We start from the raw sequence: 24,681 nt of genomic DNA, 5'->3' as shown, positions 1-24,681 counted from the left end.
GATTCCTTCAACGGGGGTCCTATTCTCAGTTCAGTGGTTTGTTGCTAGCATTCACCTATGTATTTGCTGTATTCTGGCTGTGTCTCTCAGGAGCGATCTACACTTCTGCACTTCTTTGCTTCATCCATTTTGTCTAATTGGGTGGCTGTATATGTATGGGCCACATGTGGGGCAGGCTCTGAATGGGTGTCCTTCTGCCTCTGTTTTAATCTTTAGGGCTTTTCTCCCCTACCAAGCACACACCTCCTAGACCTTCCCAGACATCACTGTCAACTCAGCGCCAAGTGTTGAATGTTAGTGCCTCTGTATGGTATTTCTTATTCAAACTACTATATATATTGTGTGTGTGTGTGTGTGTGTGTGTGTGTGTGTGTGTGTGTATGTGTGTGCATGTGCACACGTGCTCACATGCATGTGTGTGCACTTGTGGTGCCTATGGAGAGCAGACCAGCGGTGTTGCACTTCCTGGAACTAGCGTTACAGGAGGTTGTTAACTAAACTCTCATCTACTGAAGAGCAGTAAATGCTCTTACTTCTGAGCCAAGTTATGTCTAAATTTCCCTTTTGGGTTTATCTATTGGCTTCTTGGGAGGAGTGTGGTGTTTAACTTCTGCATGTTTGTGAATGTTCTAAGATTCCTTTTGTTGTTGATTGTAAGTCACACTGCTGTAGCTGGAAAGCATACACCAAACCATTCCAATCTTGAATTCATTAAGACTTGTTTTGTGCTATAATATTGTGCCTCTCTGAGAGAATGTTTCTTGCCAGAGTGTTCCTTGCATGCTAGAGAAGCACACATATTTCACCACTACTGAACAAATGGTTTTATATATGTCCATTAGGTCTAACTGGACTAAATAGGGCATTGAAGTCTATTAGTTTTTGAAACTAAATACATTTTAATAGAAAACAAAATGCAAAATAACTTTTCAGAAAACAAGACATCAGGCAGACATCAGGACTTGCTTTGTCCTTAGAGCATGGTCGATACTTGTGAGTGTGCACTCGTGATTCATCCCCAGTTCACACTAACACTGCAGTGAGGTGGAAGCAGGTCATTGAGGGAGAAAAAGACCAACAAGCCACAACAAACAGTTATCTTTAAATCCAGCATTTCTTAAGTCTATCTTGTGACTTAATCAAAATTATTATTCTTTATCATAATTTTGTTGATGGTGTAGGGATGGAACCTCGGGTGACTGGCGCAGTGCTGAGGCTCACCCTCTGCCCACCACAGTGCTTCTCCCCAGGGTAAAGATGCTGACAGAAGTGCAGCCAATGGAAGAACACCTCTCCCACCATCACTGCAGGAGTCCATGCTCGGTAGCTACCTGCCTGCCCACAGAAGCACAGCATATGGTTATGGTGCCTCTTTTTTCTGATGCACTGGGCCACCAAAGTCTGAATTCCCTGAACCTCAAAATTCCAAGTATTATAGCTAGTGCCAGGAGTCACTTGCTGCCAGTGCTAGGTTTCCTCTTCTCAATAATAAAATTATTAATTATATAATAAAAAAAACCCTGGTTTTATCATTATAGAAAAGGAAAGACTACCTGACCATCCCTTCCCTTCCTAATTCTTGTCCCTTAAGGGGCAGCCACAGGAGAGACTGTCTACAGCTCTATAGGGAGAGTTCTGCCACTGGGAAGAGACAGATGCAAAAGCAAGGTGCCTGCATGAAGCAGGAGGCCTGAGGCCTGGGCGCATCCCAGCTCTCAAATGGAGTCTTGTGTACTAGTCTTGTGCACTAGGACTGTGTTGAGTGCATGTGGGGTAGCTGAGGCCTCTTTTAGCAAGTCCTGGAATCACACAAGAGGATCAAGGACATTTAGGTTTTATCCAGGTGGCAACTGGGTAGAGCTAGAAGACTGCTGAAGTCTCCTATTATTAAACTAGAGCCTAATAATCTTTTTTTTAGATTTATTAATATTTGCTTTAACTAGTTAATGTTTTGCTATATATTTATACCTACATTTTAAAGATTGGTTTACTTTATGTGTATGAATATCTTGCTTGCATGTAAGTGCACCACTCCATGTACCTGGTCCCCATGGAGTTCGGAAGAGGAACTGCAGTTTGAATTGCTGTGAACTGCCCTGTGAGTTTTGGGAACCAAACCCATGCCCTCTGCAAGAGAAAGTGCCCTCAACCACCAAGCTGTCTCTCATCTTCTTGATGTATTTACACTGCCTATATTCACTTCTTACAACAGTCTTGGTGTGAATACTATTTTGTCATATAAAATATAGACCATTTTTGTTTTCTGTTGTCCAATATGTATATGAGCTCTTTCTTCATCTTTTCATTTTAAGTCCATGTGTGTCATTTAAGTCAGAAGGAATCTCCTATAGGCCACTGTAACCCTTCCTATTTAGGTTCCTACTGGGTGAAAACTTGTTTTCTGGTTCATTACTCCTTGCTTGTTGTATACCTTTGTGCTATGGTTTTCTATGCAGCGTGAAGCTCTAATTCCTGTCTTTTCCTGTTTGTGCATCTGCTGCAGTCTTCTGTTCTGTGGTTACCATGAGGCTCACAGAAGACATATTGTTATAATAGACTATTTTAAGCTCATGACAGCTTTGATCACAGACAAATGCCTAGGCTTTTACCCCTTTTCCTAAATTTATATTTTTGTGTTTACAGTCAACATATTTTTGTATATTTCTCTAACTTACTGTTAACTACAGTTTTTTTGGAAGAATTTAACTTTTGGTGTTCATACTAGAGACTTAAGAGATTTTCATACTGCTATTGCAGTAGTGAAGTATTCTGACTTTGACAAATGTCTTCATCTCTAATCGTGAGTTTTATGGTTTTGGAGACTTTCCTGATAGTAACTGCCATCATTTCCTTTCTAAATGAAGACTTTCCTTGAGGAATTTCTTTTCTTTTTTCTTTTTTTCAGAGCTGGGGACCGAACCCAGTGCCTTGCGCTTGCTAGGCAAGCGCTCTACCACTGAGCTAAATCCCCAACCCCCCTTGAGGAATTTCTAATGAAGGCTGGGGCTGTAGCAGAATTTTGCCTAGCATGGATGCAACCCTAGGTTCAGTCCCCAGCACTGTATAAACTTGGCTTGTTGGTACACGGCTGTAATCTCAGCACTGAGTGGGTAGAGGCACGAGGATCAGAAGTTCATGTAGAAGTCACTCTCTCGACACAGCCAGAATACAGCAAATACAGAGGTGAATGCCAGCAGCAAACCACTGAACTGAGAATAGGACCCCCGTTGAAGGAATCAGAGAAAGAACTGGAAGAGCTCGAAGGGGCACGAGACCCCTTATGAACAACAATGCCAAGCAACAGAGCTTCCAGGACTAAGCCACTACCTAAAGACTATACATGGACTGACCCTGGACTCTGACCTCATAGGTAGCAATGAATATCCTAGTAAGAGCACCAGTGGAAGGGAAGCCCTGGGTCCTGCTAAGACTGAACCCCCAGTGAACGTGATTGTTGGGGGGGGGCGGCGATGGGGGTAGGATGGGGAGGGAACACCCATAAAGAAGGGGAGGGGAGGGATTAGGGGGATGTTTGCCCGAAAACCGGAAAGGGAATAACACTCGAAATGTAAATAAGAAATACTCAAGTTAATTAAAAAAAAAAAAAAAAAAAAAATACATTCTGAAAAAAAAAAAAGAAACAGAAAGTACAGGTTTCAGGACACGCATTGCTCAGTGAATTATAATACTCAGTGCTGGAACTAGGTGTCTTGGAAAAGGGAAACAAAACCATCTCCCTTTCTTCACCATTAGGGCAAAGTTTACAAGTTTAACAAGTTTTCATTTTATTTTGCATCATCGCACGTCTTATTAAAAAAAATCTATAATGTTTTGGCAGTGATGGTTCAGTACTGATCATTGTTTCTGCCTGATGTTGGTGTGCTCAAAGAGTGTTTTGTTGTTTGTTTGTTCGTTTTAGTTCCAGGTCTTGAAGAGCAACTAAAGCAACGGTAATGACAGTTTTTAAATTGTGTTATATAAAATGAGAAAAGGTAAAAAATAAAAGTGAAAAAAAGAAAAAAAAAAAAAAAAGAAGTCACTCTCTCTAGAAAAAAATCCTCTAAGACAGATCAGTTTGAAAACTGGATCAGGATTGCCATGAATTTGGGACCAACCTGAGCTAGACAGTAAGTTCTAAACCTGCCTGGGCCATGTAAGGAGAGAGGCCCCACCTCAAACAGTTGAGCAGGATTCCTGGGCTACACCCTGTGGGGATCAATTTCCTAAATTTGCTTGTCTAGGCAAGAGCATCTTCCTCCATTTCTGAAGTAAAGCTTTGCTGGGCATTATAGTGTCAGGAGGCAGATCCTCCCTTCATTCCTCATGGGCTGTCTCTCTCACAGTCCACCTCTACTCCTCCCTACCCTCTCCTTGAGAGAGCATCTGCTGATGTCAAGGTCTCCTTTTTACTTTTATGCACACACATGCACACACACATTTAAATAGAGATTCCGCATCTGGAATTCAGTTAACATAATGCCCTTTAGCTTCAAGCCATGCCTTTACCTTTCTTTAAAGCCGAGTAAGATTCCATTGTATGTTTGTACATCTTTCTCTATCTCCTGTTGGTCCATAGGTAGGCGTAGTTCCATTCTTAGCTATTGCGAATACTGCAGCGGGAAGTGTGGGCGTGCTGGGGTCTCTGTGGCCTGCTGACTCAGCACTCTATGGATGTATACCCAGGGTGACATGGCTAGATCATATGGCAGCTTCTATTTTAATATTATTTTAGTTATTTACCATGTGTGTGCATATGTATGTATGAGCATGTGAGTGAGGGCATGCATGGAGGTCACAGGACACATTTGTAAGCCAGTTCTTGTCTTCTGCCCTATTGAGGCAGGGTATGTCCTACAGGGGACCTGGGTTTCATTCCCAGCACACACATGATGGTTCACAACCATCTGTTCCTCCAGTCCCAGGGACCTTCTGCCCTCTATTGACCTCATTTGGAATCAGGCATGCACATGGTATTTATACACACACACACACACACACACACACATACCACACACACACACACACACCACACACACACACACACCACACACACACACACAGGCAAAGTGTATACACAAAATAAAATGTAAAAAGCAAAAACCAAACTCAGATTAGATAAACGATGAAGGTGAATAGAAAAATGCAAGTTTTAAATGTAAAGAACACTAACATCAATAAAAACAGCTAGTAAGAAAAAGTGCAAACACTACAGAAAGTACAGTTGGATACAAAAAGCCCGAAGGGATGGAGATGCCAGTGAACATGGGGGATGGGAAAGAGAGAAAACAGCAAGTAAGTGAAATGGATGACCTAGCCAGAGGACAAGCTTGTGGCTGGGACATGGCTGTGCAGGGCTGGGACTGAGGGCTTCCCTGGGTTCTGTGTTTGTAATGGCTTAGGGGAGGGTGCATCTTCATAGTTGAGCTCAGGCTCCAAGCAATGAAAAGGCAGAGGAGGGGTCTGGGCAGTGCCTCCTGTGAGGTTTGTTGCCACAGGGCAGTGAGCTGCAGCAGCTTGGCTCGAGAATGGTGTCCAATCCTATAAGACTGTGGTACAGGATGGCAGTCAAAGAGATGCTCGGTTCCTGGTCACTGTCAGCTCCTTTACTAGGGACGCACCCTAGAAATAGCCCTCGTTTCAAGATGACACAGTACACAGCATCGTGTTCCACTGTGTGTGAAGACACACTGTCAGTTCTTTGTTGGAATCAGACTAGGTGAATTTCTCCATAGTTAGCTCCAGGCCGCGCCCTGAGCTGAGGTCTGGAACTGTGCCATGCATGACTCCAGAGAAGGAGTCCTGCCACAGCAGTGCAGCCACTGGAGTCCTGTATGACTTCATTTCAGGGAGAAGTCCCTCCTGAGGTTTTTGTCTTCAAGATTTATTTTATTTATTTCGTGGGTCCTGGAAACTATTGCCAAAGCAGCAGGCACTCTTAACTGCTGGTCTAGTCCTCCAGCCCTCCTGGTTTTCGTCACTTTCCTTCCTTCCCCTCCCCTCCCCTTCCCTCTCCTTTCCTCCCATCTCTTCTCCTCCCCTTCCTTCCCTTCCCCTCCCTCTCTTTTCTTTTTTAATGGCAGCAGGGACAGCAGAGCCAGATGCTTCCTTTTGGTCTATGTGTTCATCCAGACTTTGTTGTAGTGTCTTCAGAGCTCTCCTTCACTTGCCCTCTTCTAAACATAGCTGTCTGTTTATTAGAGAGGTCCTTTGCATTGGAGTGGACCCACCAATGTTCCTTTGGCACATTCCTGGTTTCTCTGCCTGGATAGTGAAGTCTTTTGCTCTCTACTGAGGCAGGGTTAGCCCTGGGAATGCAGGAGCTACGTAGAAAAGCAAGCTGTGTTTCTTGTGGTTTCCTATTACACCCTTTTGTGTCACTTCAGTGAGAGCTGCTGCTTTTCTCTCTGGGACCTGTGATTCTGTGGTGGTTGTGCTTTACTCCAGATCAGCCCAGAAAAGGCCCTCTGACAGATTTCTTTGGACCCATTGAATTGATTCTCTTCATAGAACTGAACACTCTTTTCAAATTAGTTTGTTTTCTACTGTGACACAGGGCTAAAAAAGTGTGTGTAACCAGAACTCACACTCTTAAAGCCCGCCTCTCAAACCTTCTTGAGTATTTATGGCGTTATAAAGTGGACATCAGTTTGCAGCTGTGCTTTATCCAAGCTTTGCTGTACAGATGGCTGTATATACTGCCCTTTACATCCCTGTGGAGGAAGATTTATATGGTCTTCTCCCCCTCTCTCGGTCTCTCCCTTTTAATAATTTGTTTCTGTGTCTCATAGTCATCACCATCAGGAAATGTTTTTCTCATGTGTAGCTTAAATCTCCCATCTGCACCTCAACCGTATTTCTTTACCCTTGACCTCGGTTGAGGTGGGAAGCGGGCAGTTACTATTGCTCCTCACTTCTGTGGCTGTTGAAAGACAGAGCTTTACCCATTGTACAAATCAGTGGTAGTAATAAAGTCAGATTTCCCAGAGAAAAATAAACATCTGTCCATTGTACACGAAACAGACATTACTTTGTCTCAGAATCAAGTGAGTATTAAGGAAGAGACACTCATCCGAGCTTATGGGGAGTCGAGATGACTGCGTACATAAAATAAAGCATTAGTATTCTCCTCCGTCCCTTAACTTCACCATCTGCTTCTCAGAGGAGCGTGTGAATGAGGCAGTATAACTACAGTATGTGACTGAGCTTTGCTATGAATAGTGATATAGTTCATATTGATGTAAGCAGTATTGATTGATTTTGAACATCCAGATGTAACCTATGGAAAAAGAATGTAATGCTAAAACTGTGCTTATGGAATGAAATATAAATACCAATAAATTTTGACCAGGCAAAAACAAAGGGACAGATGATTTAAAGGGTAAAAGGCAGGAACATAAGGAGTAAAAAGAAGGGAGAAGGACTTAGTGTCTTTTTAGAACTTGAACAATGTGTCACCTGTTGAAGGTGGCGACAAATAAGACAGCTTCGGCATATAATGCAAGTAGCATAGCCACGGATGGGAGTATCGAATGCTTTTGTCTGTCTGTAAACTACATTGTGACTCTTCTGGTTGCTTCCCATCATTCTGTGAGTCCCTTGAGAAGCCCCTGCATATAGGGTAGGCATTCAGCCTTTGTACATTATTTACAAAAATTGCCACTCCTTTCTAAAACAAAATATATTGTTTCACAGCTTGATATTTACAATGTACTCTGATTATATCCTCCTCATTATCCTCTCTTATCTCCCAGTTGAGACCCCTTTTCAGGTCCCCTTTGTACATTGCCTGCTGTCAGTCTGTAACATTTGGCTTTCATGCTGAGCACTGAGTCAGCATTCTGTTTGCCCTAATAATGCCGTCTGCCATGAGTATTTACACTCAGCAGACCTGACTCTTTGGTCTGTATGTTATTTATCTGTACTCCTGAAAAAACCTTGTATTTTGCAAAGATTATTTTAGGCATCAGAGCTCATTGTGAAAGGAAAATTTACCTTCAGGAACATTCCATTCTATCTATTTATCTATTTATTTTTCTATCTATCTATCTATCTATCTATCTATCTATCTATCTATCTATCTATCTATCTATCTATCTCTTTCATATGTAGAATTTATTTTCACATATACACAAATATACATATCTATACACACATACATTCATTATAACTTTGTAATCAAAGCATTAACAAAAAGAATAAAGATCTTGAATAAAATACTGGGACAGTTAAAAAGACAGTTAATTTGTACACATCAATTTGTAGCAAATATGGACTTGATATAAAGTGTTGAAGTTGGCTCCTTGTGCCGTAGTTGAGAGGTGGAGGCCATTTGGCATTGGAAGCAAAGGGAAGCACACTAAAGATGGTGGCCACTGAGCAGGACGGCAAGTGAGGCCAGGCCTGATGGCAGAGCTGAGAGGCGGGGCTGGAGGTGAGCACTGCTTCCTTAGCTCCCAGCTCTTCTGTAGCTGCGCTGCTCAGTGCTGCCCATGTAGTTTGTTTTCTCCAAGAGATAATTGTAGTTTAATGAGCTTGCTTCAATGAACTGCATTAGTAGTTTAAAGACTTAAAAGTCACTTTTCCAGTGTCAAAGTGTCACTTTCCAAACAGTTGCTGCATATCATTGTGACCTTGATATAAAGTAACCTTTCTTCTGTGGTCCTTAAAAGTATCTTGCAGAGCCTTCTGGGTTGACGTTTTTAAATCACCATGTAAATCTGCCTGACAGGTGTGTCTGCTTCTCTTTCATAAAGTGAAGTATGGCTAACTGTTCTATTACTTTTTCAGTGCCTGCTCTTATTGCTTGCTTAGTTGATGGGAACTGGGGAGCATTATTTAAATTTTTATGGTAGCATTTTTTTTTGGACTGATGACTTTACTTGACATAATAATATTGGTGAAAAATCACCCCTGTCTAATTACCTGTAGTTTATTCAAAACACACAAAATATACAATGTTTATAGCATTTTCCTTTTGTAAATGCAATGCTTTCAAATGCATAAAGCACCATAGTAAAAACAGTTTACAGATAGAAGGTAAAGAAGGGAAATCCTACTTGTATCGTAGCTCACTGACAGAGGCATGTGCACTCACTGATCCTCTAAGCTTTTTTTTTTTTTTAGTCAATTGGTTGGATTGCATTTGTTTTTTGTTTTATTTTGTTTGTTTGTTCCTTTTTATATATGGTTGTGGTTAAATTCTAAAAATGTCACAAGCCTATTTTGGAGCATTTTTGTAAGCTACTCTTCTGTCACCAGTTTGAGTGTTGTTCTAGTTAGAGAAGTGGCCTGCTTCGTGACATAGCTAATGGAAGAAGCGGATTTACTGTGGGCTAGAGAAGTGATGCTTGGTGATTGTTAGCTCATGGCCTGGATTCGGTTGGTATTTCTTATTAGGAGATATTTTGTTTCTTTAGGTCACATGTCTTAAGTGAGAAGGAGGCATGTCCTAAATACTAAGTACAAATCTGAGTAATGCTAAGAATAAAAAAGCCTTAATTTTTTTCTAATTGACAATACCCTGATTTTTAAAATAAACACATGCTGAAGCTGGGGTATGTCTCAGTAGAAGACCATCTGCCTAGAGAGGGTGATGCAAAAGCAGATCTTAGAGTTTTTACAATAAAACTCTAAACAGATCACCTGGTGGTGGCTTTGGTGAGTCTCATTTCCTCTGAAACATTTCTCTAAAACAGAGTCCCATGACGCACATGGAGCCTTTGACACTCTGGGGACGTATTTTTCTTTATTGCTACAGTCATGATGAATAAGATTTGTATGACAGTTAAGTGGATCTCCTACCTACCCCACCCCATCCCACTGCACCCCACCCCACCCCTCACTCTCATTTGGTGCTAGTGATTGAGCCCAAGATTTTCTGCAAATAGGAAGGCCCTCAACCATGGAGCCTCAGCTCATTCCACCCTCGCCCCAGCACTGAAGATTGAACCAAGAGCCTTGTATATGCTCAGCAAGCTTGGCTTTCTCTTTAGAGTAACTGGAAACTGTCTTTCAGTCTCTATGCTGCTGTCATCCGTAGTGTGACACATAGGAAGCACATGGAGAAGGCTGAGGATGTAGTCAACATAATGTGCAAATGGTGGGGGACCGACCCCACAGAGCTCACACCAATCTTGGGATCTGAACACTTTGGTCAATGTTTGTTTTCACATATTTAATACAGTAAGTACCAGCATATTGTGGCACAAATGATAATAATTTATACAAGAAGTATGTTACAAGAATATTACATGTAATTTGTGAGATAGGCTGAGTTAATCAAGAGGGCATCAAGGAGACATTTGTCTCTATGTTTATTTCTAGCAACAATGTGTTTTATTTCTGTTGCTGGTGTGAAAATGTATATCAAATTAATGGATAGTTGAAAGTTATGGTACAAATTAATAATAAGGAAACCAACTAAGACAGGGGAAAGGCTTGAATGGACACTTTACTCAAAGAAGTATTGGATATCAGATGTGCACCTGAAAAGATGATCAACTAGACTTGTCCATAGGAAAATGCAAATTGAAACCATAAGGAGCTATCATCACACATGTGTTAGAAAAGCTAAAGTCAGTGTAACTGACAGAATCAAGTGCTGGCGAGGATGTGAAGCAACTAGAACCTCTCCCATGTCACTGTGGAATGGCTCATTTTGCCTTAGGTTGCCAGTCTTATAATAAAATGCACTTAGCATATGACCCTAACTGCTTACTCTTGGAAATTTACCAAAGAACAATGAAAACATAGGTGCATAGAGACACATGAAAACCTGTAAGGCTTTGCTTACAGTTTTTTTTTTGTTTTTTTTTTTAACCCTCATGATCCTGTAATTGGGCTGAGATAACTAGATACCTAAGCTATAGTATGCCCAACACAGTGAAGTAATATTCAGAAAGGAAAAGGAGAAAGCTATTATTTCTATTAAGAACATGGATGAATCTCACATACACTATGCTGATGTGAAAAAAGCCAGACTCAAATATGTTACATCTGTGGTTGGTGTATATGACATTCTAGAATGGAGAAACTATCTAGAGGGAGGTCAGACAATGGCACTTCAGTATTTATCAAGGTGTAGAGTTGGAGCCATGGAATTGATGACAAAAAGGAGGCCGTGTGTTAGACTGAGAGAAATGCTCTGTGTCTAGGTTGTGGTGATGGTCACTCAACACAGTTGTCAGAACTGGAATGGAGAAATGGGGAAAAGTGGAGACAGAGCCCACAGAGATTTCGGACCCCAGAGACCATCATCAGGGTGTAGATCTAATTTTTATTGTTCAGTTCAAGGCCTACATACAACTTTTCAGTCATAAAAGTGTGACTATTCAATCAAGGGCCAAGCTGGGCATTACACGCTCTGCTGTCTTGCTGAATCTAATTTGCTTGCCCATGACTCTGTAGGGAAGAAGGCCCATCACCCAGGGGGATTTCTGTGGAGGCAGAGGAAGCGGCCATCACACTGGGCTTGGGTCTTTTGTTTGTCTGACTGGTTTGCTGGGTGTCACTTTAGATCTCAGGCTGTGTACAGCCTGATGAGGATTTCTGGAGCATGTGCAGGAGTCCATGTGGTCTTGCATTCCCTTACACTTCTTCCTCACTAGGCTCCCTCACATCCCTGCAACTCAACACACACGCTGCAGATATTTGTCAAAACCCATGGACCTCCATACCAGGAAAGGGTGGATTTTAACTGTATAGAAATAACATCTTCATAAACCTGGCTAGGAGAATAAGGGAAGAAGTATGAGTTCTCTCTCTCTCTCTCTCTCTCTCTCTCTCTCTCTCTCTCTCTCTCTCTCTCTCGTTAGTAATGAACAAGTTAATTGTCAAGTTGTACTTTGAAAATTAAGAATGGTAAAAATCTTTACCAATCCTACAACTGATAGAGGGCTTATATCCAAAATATACAAAGAACACAAGAAGTTAGACTACAGGGAGACAAATAACCCTATTAAAAAATGGGGTTCAGAGCTAAACAAAGAATTCGCAGCTGAGGAATGCCGAATGGCTGAGAAACACTTAAAGAAATGTGCAACATCTTTAGTCATAAGGGAAATGCAAATCAAAACAACCCTGAGATTTCACCTCACACTAGTCAGAATAGCTAAGATCAAAAACTCAGGTGACAGCAGATGCTGTCGAGGATGTGGAGAAAGAGGAACACTCCTCCATTGTTGGTGGGATTGCAGACTGGTACAACCATTCTGAAATCAGTCTGGAGGTTCCTCAGAAAATTGGACATTGAACTACCTGAGGACCCAGCTATACCTCTTGGGCATATACCCAAAAGATGCCCCAACATATAACAAAGACACATGCTCCACTATGTTCATAGCAGCCTTATTTATAATAGCCAGAAGCTAGAAAGAACCCAGATGCCCTTCAACAGAGGAATGGATACAGAAAATGTGGTACATCTACACAATAGAATACTACTCAGCTATAAAAAACAATGACTTTATGAAATTCATAGGCAAATGGATGAAAGTAGAAAATATCATCCTGAGTGAGGTAACCCAATCACAGAAAAACACACATGGTATGCACTCATTGGTAAGTGTATATTAGCTCAAACGCTTGAATTACCCTAGATGCACAGAACACATGAAACTTGAGAAGGATGACCAAAATGCGAATGCTTCACTCCTTCTTTAAAAGGGGAACAAGAATACCCTTGGGAGGGAATAGGGAGGCAAAGTTTAGAATAGAGGCAGAAGGAACGGCCATTCAGAGCCTGCCCCACATGTGGCCCATACATATACAGCCACTAAACTAGATAAGATGGATGAAGCAAAGAAGTGCAGGCCGACAGGAGCTGGATGTAGATCTCTCCTGAGAGACACAGCCAGAATACAGCAAATACAGAGGTGAATGCCAGCAGCAAACCACTGAACTGAGAACAGGACCCCTGTTGAAGGAATCAGAGAAAGGACTGAAAGAGCTTGAAGGGGCTTGAGACCCCATATGAACAACAATGCCAACCAACCAGAGCTTCCAGGGACTAAGCCACTACCTAAAGACTATACATGGACTGACCCTGGACTCTGACCTCATAGGTAGCAATGAATATTCTAGTAAGAGCACCAGTGGAAGGGGAAGCCCTTGGTCCTGCCAAGACTGATCCCCCAGTGAACAGGATTGTTGGGGGAGAGCAGTAATGGGGGAGAGGGGGGGGGAACACCCATATAGAAGGGGAGGAGGGGTTGGGGGATGTTGGTCCGGAAACTGGGAAAGGGAATAACAATCGAAATGTAAATAAGAAATACCCAAGTTAATAAAGATGAAAAAAAAAAAAAACTAAGAATGGGAGCAGGTAGCTGAGGAGGTGAATGGTATATGAAATGAAGATGTCATAAACAAAACCTTTGATTTTGTATACTCTAGAGAGAAGAAGATAGATGCATACAGATAGATATATAGATGATAGATACATAGATAGGTCATTTTAAAGCCAGAATTGCTCCCGACTGAAGGAAATACAGAGATTAAAGGAAAGACCATCCAGAGACTGTTCCATCTGGGGATCCATCCCATATGCAGACACCAAAACCAGGCACTATTGCTGATGCCAAGAGCTTGCTGACAGGAGTCTGATATAGCTATCTTCTGAGAGGCTCTGACAGATCCTGACCAATACAGATGCTGATGTTCAAAGCCAACCATTGGACTGATCACAGGGACCCCAATGGAGGAGTTAGGGGAAGGACTGCAGGTTGATAGGGCCTTATCTGGCATTAATAGGAGGGGAGAGCCTTGGTCCTGTGAAAGCTTGATGCCCCCATGTAGAGTAATGCTAAGGCAGTGAGGCCGGAATGTGGGTAGGTGGGGGAGCACCTGCATAGAGTCAGGGTAAGGGGGATGGGATAGGGGACTTGGAAGAGGTAACCGGAAAAGGGATAACATTTGAAATGTAAATAAATAAAATATCCAATTAAAAGAAACTCTAGAGTCTGAAATTTACCAGATTTATATTAGTAAATTCCCAACCCACAAAATGCCCATAGAGTGAACTCAAAACTCCATTGATGTAAACACAGGCTACACATGGGGCAAACACAGCCCACTTGTTATTTCATCATCTATCTAAGAAATCCCCAATACTTATGGCTCCCAGGACTGTGTGGTTCTGGCTCCTCTTCCTCTCTTGTAGATTCTTTTCCTTCTCCCCCTCTGTCCCTCTGTCTCTGTACTCATCTCTAAAACTCTGAGCCCGCCTTCTTTTACCACTGCCCAATCACAGGCTCTCGCCTTCTCTTTCACCTGCCCTTACCTGCTTACAGACAGCAATCTGCATAGTACTTGTAATCCCTTCACAGACATTTGTTTAAAAGGTAGATGTGATTCAGGTTTTAAGTTTCTTGTGGCCAGGTCTGTTTTGTGTGTATCATAATCTACAGCAAAAGCTACGTATTAGGTGGTGTTTGCTGACTAACAGACACTCATTCTGAGTGTCTTGGGTGAGGCTAATAGATGCCACAGGGACCTAGTTTGCTGCTTCCTATAGTTGCTCTGAGAATCAGAAGAGGCCATGTTTTTTTAAGCACCTGCATGTATTGAGTTAACACAGGATGGTTTATTAACAATGAAAATAACTAAGTATAGCAGTGAACAGTTGAAGTTCAGTTCCAGAGAACAGTCCACAAGCAAGGCATCGGTGAGTTCTATAGGAATGATGCATTAACTTACAGTTCTGTTCGACTCAGTGCCTTCTTTTTGTCTGATGAAGAGAATTTGGTGTGTAGGAGCCTTGTGTTAGACACCGATGACTGTCAGCTATGAAGTTTAACAACTCAGGAGTGGAAGATGAGTCCATCAAGGGACCCTGAAGGAGTATATCAGCCCAGAGAGCACTTGTTCACATGCACTTCGTACATTCACTAGCAGTTCACTCTCATTTGCTGAAAACTTGTCCCATGCAGCATACAGCCTTGATCCTCAGGAATATAGTTGTGGACTCCCTGATGCCAGTGCTGAAGGTTTCAGCCACGATTCTTACATGTTCTTTATATGTTTACACATGTTCTAACATGTTCTTTACACATGTACACATGATTCTAACATGTTCTTTATACATGTACACACAGTTAAAGAGCTTTCCATTTACTCTTTGATTCTTGTATCATATGTCATGCATACATACTCTATATTGAGATCAACAAATATTTGTGTGCCTTGATTTGAAAACTTTTTTCAGGATATTAGGAAATTATCTAATGAGTTCTACTAGCAATAGTTCTACTAGCTTTGGCCAGTTGGCTTACTTCTTATTTTCTTTCTTGCAAAAGCAGCAAATATGATCAGCATTGCTGTGGTCTTGGCGTTCCTGGAAGAATCATTAGAAAAGATTGATCAGCTCTGGAGTTCTGTGGGCATAAGACACTGGCTTTGTTCAGGACCTCCTTGTCATTAGTTAGTCAAAGGGAAGAGAGTACACTGATACATTTTTATGTTTCTCCAGGGAGAGTCACTCCAGGGCAGCTCATGTCCTATATTCAGCTCTTCAAGAACAACCTCAGAGCTCTTACAAATCATTGTGGGCTTCTACAGCTAGGGATGGCCACAGTTCAAACTCTGAAGCACCCACAGACTGCCAAGTGGGATAACTTCCTGGCATTTGAAAGGCTTCTTCTACAGGTATGTTGCTATGTAAACTTAACAATATGTTACTAATTGAAGTTTGGACTTCCAGGAATACACTTTGATGTCTGTTATAATCTGAGTAATCACATTGCTGACACGTACGATTGTAGTTTGAATGAGAATGTTCCCTATGGGGTCAGGTATTTGAACACTTGGTTCCTGGTTGGTGGCGCTGTTTGGATAGGCTTAGGAGAGGGGGTCTTGATGGAGGAAGTGAGACACTGTGGACAGGACAGTCCCAGTTTGCTTTCTCTCCTTTGTGCTTGTGGTTTAGGGTGTGAGCAGGCATGACAGCTGCTGCACTTCCCTGTTGTGAAGGTGATGGACTCTTATTCCTCTGGAACCATAAGCACAAAGAAAGCCTTGGTTATGATGTCGTTATCACAGCAGTAGGAAACCAACTAATACGTGTGCTCTGCATCAGGTCCTCTAAATGCCATCTCTATAAAACATAGCGATGTCCTTCTGGGACGGATCACTTAAGAGAGCATACAAAGCAGGCGTGAGTATCCTGGACCATGTCTTCAGAAGCCACAGGAGGAATTTCTCTAGGGCGTGTTGTTTGGGGAGCTCATTCGGTCACGACTCTTTAGTAAATTCACAGTATTGAGTATACTCTGTATACTCAAGTTGCAGTAGGGGATGTTTCTGAGAATGATGTCTGTTCCTAGAACACTCTTCTCAGCGTGGTGTCCAGTATTTCATATTATACAAGTTACCCATATCTTAGAGCAGTCCGTGGCTGCCTTTTGTGTAAATTTACAATTATAGTAGATAAGAATAGCTTAGAGTTACTTGCTATTCATCTTTCCTCTTCTTTTATTTATTTATTTTTTGTTTTGCTCACTTTTTATTAAGTTGTTTTTTCTTTTACAAAATCTAGATATTAGGTGTTTAAAAGTTATATGCTATAAATATTTCACCCAGTTTGTGGCTTGTCTTTTGATATTGATTCCTGTTTATATAATCTAGTTAATAAATATTATCCTATATGGTTTGTGTATGTTATTAATCCTTTTAGAGTCTTTTTTTTTTTTTACTAAAAAATAACTTTTATTTTGAAATTTGATTTAAAAAATCTTGTTGTTGTTGTACTTTTGTTTTTTTAAGCAGGGTCTCCTGAGGGTTAGGTGCATCTTCTCTGTCTGAACTCAGACTGGGAATCCTCTGCTGTATGTGTTGGAGGCCTCATCTCAGCTGGTGATGCTGCCTGGTTGGTGGCTCTGTGTCTGAGAGATCTCGGGGGTCCAGGTTAATTGAGACTGCTGGTCCTCCTACAGGGTCGCCCTCCTCCTCAGCTTCCTCCAGCTTTTCCCTAATTCAACCACAGGGTCAGCAGCTTCTGTTCCTTGATTGGGTACACATATCTGCATCTGACCCTTTTAGCTGCTTGTTGGGTCTTTCGGAGAGCAGTCATGATAGGACCCTTTTTGTGAATGCCCCATAGCTTCAGTAATGGTGTCAGGTTGGGGCCTCCCTTGAGCTGGATCCCAGCCTGTTGCTGGATCTTCTTTTTCTCAGTCTCTTTTCCCTTTCCATCCCTGTATTTCTTTCAGACAGGAAGAATTATGGGTCAGAGCTTTGACTGTAGGATAGCAACCCCATCCCTCAATTGATGCCCTGTCTTTCTGCTGGAGGTGGGGTCAACAAGTTCCCTCTCCACACTGTATGGCTTTTCATCTAGGGTTGCCCCTTTGAGTCCTGAGAGCATCTCACTTGCCAGGTCTCTGGTACATTCTAGAGCATCCTCCCAACCTCCTTCCTCCCAAGGTCATCTGTTTCCATTTTTTCTGCTGGCCCTCAGACTTCAGTTCTTTTCCCCGGCCCAATACCAAATCATGTTCACCTCTCCCCTCACCCCCATTCACTTTCCCTCCCTTATCCCTCCCTCCTTACCCCCTTGTGGTTGCTTTTCTCTCCTTCCCAAATGGAACTGAGGCATCCTCACTTGGGCCCTTCAGCTTGTTGACCTTTTTGAGTTCTGTGGACTGTATCTTAGGTATTCTGTACTTTTTAAAAAATTATTATTATGGCTAATATCTACTTATTAGTGAGAACATACCGTGCATGTCCTTTTGGGTCTGAGTTACCTCACTCAGGATGACATTTTCTAGTTCCATCCATTTGCCTGCAAAATTCAGGACATCCTCATTCTTATAGCAGAGTAGTATTCTGTTGTGTAAATGAGCCACATTTTCTGTGTCCATTCTTCAGTCATGGGGCATCTGGGTTGTTTCCAGCTTCTGGCTATCACAGGTAGGCTGCTATGAACATTGTGGAACCTGTGCCCCTGTGGCATGGTGGGATATTAGGTATATTCCCAAGAGTGGTGTTGCTGGGTCTTTAGGTAGGTCTATTTCCAATTTTCTGAGGAACCTCCAAATTGATTTTCAGAGTGGTTGTACTAGCTTGCAATCCTACCAGCAATGAAGGAGTGTTCCTCTTTCTTCACATCCTCACCAACATGTGTTGTCACCTGACACCCACTCTCTCCCCTGATCAAATTCACAGCCTGCTGTGAAAAATTCAACTTGGGCTCTGGAATACAAGGCTACTGAATTAGGCTTTTAACTAGGAGTTTATTCAAAATAAACTCTTATTTACCAACAGTGATTATAATTTTAAAAAATAGGTGATGGAAGGTTTTTATAACTCTCTCCTCCTCATCCCCAGAGTCCACAGCAGTGTTTTATGTGTATTTATAGTAATTGTCAAATTATTCTGTTTACAATCGGCACAGGCTGAACCCAGACACAGAGACTTGTGATACTAATCATGGGTGTGATCATAAAGCAACTTTCTTTTCTTAAGGAATTGTATTATTTTAAATTAATTTTTTTCAGTTTTCAACTGGGGCATTGATTTTCTAAAAATTACTTTATGATTTTATTTTCTATGTGTGGGTATTTTGTCTACATATATTTGAGCCCAGAATTGGGTGTTGGATCCCTGGAGCTGAAGTTGCACCTTTGTGAGCCATTGTATTGGTGCTGGGAATCAAACCCAGGTCATATGAGAGAGCAGCCAGTGCTCTCAACTGCTGGGCCATCTCTCCAGCACTTGCACTAATTTATTTTAATGTGTTAAATTTAGTTTTAACTGATGTGTCAAACACTAACCATTGTGCATATGATAGAATACCAGGATGTTTTGATTTATGTGTATGTTGTGTAGTGTTCAAGGCAGATAACATAGCCCTGGCTTACTTTTCATGATAAAAACTTCGCATGTCCTTTGACAGGCTGTTTGAAATGTGTGGTCTGCGGCCGTTCCTTAGAGCAGCTGTGCCGTGCAGCAGCAGCACAGTAGGACCTTAGGGTTAGTCTCCTTCTTAAGTAAAACCTGCACTTACTGAGCTTGGCACTCAGGATGTGGAATTTCCCATTTTTATAAAATAGCAAGAAAATGTAGGGAAGCAAGCGAAGCTGAGGTGTGAGTGCGGTGTCTTGTGTTGCTGTAGCACTGAATGGAACTAGAGGCACACGTCACTGAGGTCGGTGCCAGGCACATAGCAAGTGCTCAGTCAGTAGGAACCGTCATGTGCTCTTTCAGTGAGCAAACTGCTTAAAATGTCTGTCACTCATGTCATGCCTTATATATTCTCTCCTGTACTCTGTTTTCCTAAGTTAAAATTTATTGAAGAAAAGCGAGTGCCACTCAGAAAAATGTAGCATGCTGAGTTACTGTTTGATAATGCTCAACGGCAATTTTCTTAAGTATACAGTTGATGTTTTTATGCTAATTGTCACCGGAAAAGGCTTTTATTGGGCATAATATAATATACAGTGGTTATAAAATGCTAGCAAGCTATGGAGTAGAGGAAGCAGCTGTGTTTATACTTCCTATAGCACACACTTTGTAAATATATGTCTCACTCTACTTTTGCTCTTGCTTTATATACAACTATCCAATTTGGAAAATAGGTTTTAAATGAAAAACTAAATGAATTATAAATCAACTCAAGCTTATGCAGGTATAATATTGCCTTAGCTTAAATTGTATCTGTCTTTGCAATCAATGAAAAATAAGCACACACTTTTTAAAGTTGCCAAAGTAGTGTTTTAAGGGTAAGACTTGGTTTCTGAATCTATTAAATTTTAGATTACCCGTTTCTAAAACAAACTACGTTTAGTACTAAATAGTAGTATATCTGCCAGTCTTGCAACATTGGTGACTTTGCCTTCTGAATTCCCTGATGCTTGTATTAGCTTTCAAGCCACATGGCTTGGCAATGTATATAATGCTCATTACTGCACTGCTCTTGACTGGCTGTCACCTTGGGAGGTCCTGTTTTATTATGCCTGTTTTCAGCCATTTATAATAATTAAGAGTGAGCTTTTCTGGGAAGAAGTTCCCAGCAGCCTCCTTTTCTTTGGCTAAAGGCCGTGGTAGCAGAGTCCTTATGTCCCACAACACTGCTCCCATTTGCAAGCCATGGATGATGACACTGAGTAAAGACGGAGCGAGGAAGTAGAAAACAGTGATCCCATAACTCGTCCTTGGTGCTGTTCCAGAGACGAGGAATTCATATAGGATTTTTTTCTGAGGACAGTGGTAGAGTGTGCTTTTCACAAAAATACACTGAAAATAATCCCAGGGCTGGAGCTATGGCTCAGCAGACACGGGCGCCTGGCTGCTCTTCCAGAGGACCCGGGTTTGCATCCCAGTGCCCACATGGCAGTGTACAACTGTCTGCAACTTCAATCCCAGGATATGTGATGCCCTCTTCTGGCCCCCTTCAGCCGTGCATGCATGTGGTATGAAGATGAATATACGGGCAAAACACCTGTGCACATAAAAATAACATAAAACACTGAAAAGGAAAGAAAATCATCCCAGAGAGAGGCAGTGAGGCAGAGCAGACAGACGTCTTCCTCGCAGTCTCCGCTTGGTCTCTCTTTCAGTCTCCCTGTTGTCTGCTACTAACAGTGATGCTCCATTTTCCTCTTGGACGGTCCTTCCCCAGAGGGTGCAGCAGGGCTTCGTGCCCCTCAACAAGAATAGGACGATGGCTGCCACGGTTTCTCTTTCTCTTCTTTAGAGCCAGCTGTCTGTGTGCAGCTGTGCCCGGCCTTAAGTCTTCATTGGTGGCCTGAGCTGGTGAAGGCTTGCTTGTGACCAGGGATAGAAGACTGTCTGAGCCCCAGTTCTACAGTGCCAAGGTCACTGGGTCAACAGCTTCCGCCTTCCACCACCCAGGCTGGTTCTTTACTGTACACGCATGCAGTAGGTACCTGTGTCTTCACTGTGTTCTTTACTGTGCACTCATGCAGTATGTACCTGTGTCCTCACTGTGTTCTTTACTGTACACCCATACAGTAGGTACCTGTGTCTTCACTGTGTTCTTTACTGTGCACTCATGCAGTATGTATCTGTGTCCTCACTGTGTTCTTTACTGTGCACTCATGCAGTATGTACCTGTGTCTTCACTGTGTTCTTTACTGTGCACTCATGCAGTAGGTACCTGTGTCTTCACTGTGTTCTTTACTGTGCACGCATGCGGTATGTACCTGTATCCTCACTGTGTTCTTCACTGTGCACTCATGCAGTATGTACCTGTGTCTTCACTGTGTTCTTTACTGTACACTCATGCAGTATGTACCTGTGTCTTCACTGTGTTCTTTACTGTGCACTCATGCAGTAGGTACCTGTGTCTTCACTGTGTTCTTTACTGTACACTCATGCAGTATGTACCTGTGTCTTCACTGTGTTCTTTACTGTGCACTCATGCAGTATGTACCTGTGTCTTCACTGTGTTCTTTACTGTGCACTCATGCAGTAGGTACCTGTGTCTTCACTGTGTTCTTTACTGTGCACTCATGCAGTATGTACCTGTGTCTTCACTGTGTTCTTTACTGTGCACTCATGCAGTATGTACCTGTGTCTTCACTGTGTTCTTTACTGTGCACTCATGCAGTATGTACCTGTGTCTTCACTGTGTTCTTTACTGTGCACTCATGCAGTATGTACCTGTGTCTTCACTGTGTTCTTTACTGTGCACTCATGCAGTATGTACCTGTGTCTTCACTGTGTTCTTTACTGTGCACTCATGCAGTATGTACCTGTGTCCTCACTGTGTTCTTTACTGTACACTCATGCAGTATGTACCTGTGTCTTCCTGCTACATGAGACTCACTATCCAGATTGATGGTGTCTGAGATATGTTCAAATTCCTGGTGACTTAGGATCTTAGGAGTTACAGGGGTCGAGGTACCTTAACATTTGGGATTCTAAGGTACTCATATGATAGCACATATGTTATTTTTTAATTTTATTTTTCTTGGATATTATGTTCTTACATTTCAAATGTTAGCTATCTCCTTGACCCCCTCTCCCATACCCCTTCCCCATCCTTCTTTGAGGTTTCTCCCACTCCCACTCAACTACTCCAACCTCAACGCCCTGGCATTATCCTACACTGGGGAAATGAGCCTTCATAGGACCAAGTGCTTCTCCTCCTATTGATGCTGGACAATGCCATCCTCTGCTACATATGTGGCTGGAGTCATGTGTCTCTCTATGTGTACTCATTGGTTGGGGGTTTATCCAATGGAAAAAAGACAACATTTTCAACAAATGGTGCTGGTTCAACTGGAGGTCAGCATGTAGAAGAATGCAAATTAGCCCATACTTATCTCCTAGTACAAAGCTCAAGTTCAAGTGGAGCAAAGACCTCCACATAAAACTAGATACACTGAAGCTAGTAGAAGAGAAAGTGGGGAAGAGCCTCAAACACATAGGCACAGGGGAAATTTTCCTGACCATAACACCAATGGCTTATGCTCTAAGATCAAGAATTGACAAATGGGACCTCATAACATTGCAAAGCTTCTGTAAGGCAAAGGACACTGTCAGCAGGACAAAATGGCAACCAACATATTGGGAAAAGGTCTTTACAATCCTACATCCGATGGTAGAGGGCTAATATCTAATATATACAAAGAACTCAAGAAGTTAGACTCCAGAGAATCAAATAACCCTATTAAAAATAAACAAAGAACTAAACAAAGAATTCTCAGCTGAGGAATATAGAATGGCTGAGAAGCACCTAAAGACATGTTCAATATCCTTAGTCATCAGGGAAATGCAAATCAAAACCACCCTGAGATTCCACCTCACACCAGTCAGAATGGCTAAGATCAAAAACTTGGGTGACAGTAGATGCTGGCAAGGATATGGAGAAAGAGGAACACCCATTGTGGGTGGGATTGCAAGTTGGTGCAACCATTCTCGAACTCTGTCTTGTGTTTCCTCAGAAAATTGGACATAGTACTACCTGAGGACCCAGCTATACCACTCCTGGGCATATACCCAAAAGATGTTCCAACATATAACAAGGACACATGCTCCACTATGTTCATAGCAGCCTTATTTATAATAGCCAGAAGCTGGAAAGAACCCAGATATTCTTCAACACAGGAATGATATAGAAAATGTGGTACATCTACACAATGGAATATTACTCAGCTATTACAATGACTTCATGAAATTCTTAGGCAAATGGATGGAACTGGAAAATATCATCCTGAGTGAGGTAACGCAGTTACAAAAGAACACACATGGTATGCACTTACTGATAAGTGGATATTAGCCTAAAAGCTTGGAATCCCTAAGAAAATATTCACAGATCATATGAAGCCCAAGAAGGAAAACCAAAATGTGGATGCTTCATTCCTTCTTAGAAGGGAAAACAAAATACTCATGGGAGGAAATACAGGGACAAAGAATGGAGCAGGGACTGAAGAAAAGGTCATCCAGAGACTGTCCCGCCTGGGGATCCATCTCATATGCAGCTACCAAACCCAGTCACTATTGCTGATGTCAATAAGTGCTTGATGACAGGAGCCAGATATAGGTGTCCCCTGAGAGGCTCTGCCAGAGCCCTACTGATACAGATAAGGATGGGTACACCTACCCATTGGACTGAACAAGGGGAACCCAATGGAGGAGTTAGAGAAAGGACTGAGGGAACTGAAGGGGTTTGCAATATCATAGGAGGAACAACAGTATTAGCCAACTAGACCCCACCAGAGCCCCCAGGGACTAAACCACCAACCAGTGGCACATATCTTAATTGACACAACCTGTGACTTTCTTTTCTCTTCAGTTCAGAACTCTTGATTCGCTGGGGGTCACCTTTAAAGTTGACGGGTGTGAAAAGCATGCCTTTTCTCTGTCACTTTTTCCTCTATCCAGGGAAGCGCTTTACTTCAGGTTCTTTGCTGAGAGAAGAGAACTTCCAAATCATAGAAGGAAAAACCAACCTGAAAAGCTGTTTCCAAAATAATGATTTCATTACATGCATTAGCTATTTCTTGAGTACATGAGGTCTGCAGACAGGGAAGCAGTGAAACCAAGGAACCACAGGGTTCCTTGACTTTGCATACTCTACTCTGTAATGGGCATTAGACATCACTGTTATCAGCACTGTGGTAGCCTCTCTAGGAACACAGCCTTAACAGGGTTTCCTAGGCTAGCTCAAGTGTCTCAGTGCTGTGTTAATATTCCCCTGTAAAATACACCCTAGATTCCAACCAAGCAGATTATAAGTGAATTTCATGAACTATTGATTTAAACTAATTGTGTGTTTGAGAATGGTTAGGCTGAGTTTGACTGTGATCTTACTGCTGGTGATTATGAAAGCTGAGTTGCAAGCCAGTCTGTTTGATACTGAAACTCCCTTTAACTATGTATTTCTGGAGCCTTTGTAAGGTATCAGAATGACTTTGATAATTTTTCTGGCATCCCTCCATACTTGAGAACAGGAGTTTTCAGAATATAATAGTCTATATATCCTGCTAATAAAATGCCTAGTTCATATAAATCAGTAACTTTCTCTATGAATATCAGAGTAACTAAAATCCACCATTTCCAACTAATTTCTCTTTGATACTGGATATATGGTGTGTGTGTGTGTGTGTGTGTGTGTGTGTGTGTGTGATGCTTGTGTGCATGTGCATGTGGAGGCCATATGTCAACACTGAATGTTTTCCTCTATCAGCTCCCCACCTTATTTTTGGGAACACTGTCTCTCAC

The 24,681-nt window shown here is 42.0% G+C and overlaps 1 protein-coding gene across 1 annotated transcript in view; it reads left to right on the top strand.

The window, feature by feature from the left end:
- Positions 1–24,681, top strand: part of Scfd2 (sec1 family domain containing 2) — a 305,067-nt gene that overhangs the window by 33,615 nt on the left and 246,771 nt on the right. The window contains exon 4 of the mRNA XM_032917168.1: positions 15,464–15,639. Within this exon, the coding sequence (XP_032773059.1) occupies positions 15,464–15,639 (176 nt within the window). The remainder of the gene's footprint in view (positions 1–15,463; positions 15,640–24,681) is intronic.

Source organism: Rattus rattus, chromosome 11, assembly GCF_011064425.1.
Source record: "Rattus rattus isolate New Zealand chromosome 11, Rrattus_CSIRO_v1, whole genome shotgun sequence".
Taxonomy (NCBI): Eukaryota; Metazoa; Chordata; class Mammalia; order Rodentia; family Muridae; genus Rattus; species Rattus rattus.
This window is presented reverse-complemented; position numbering and strand designations above follow the sequence as displayed.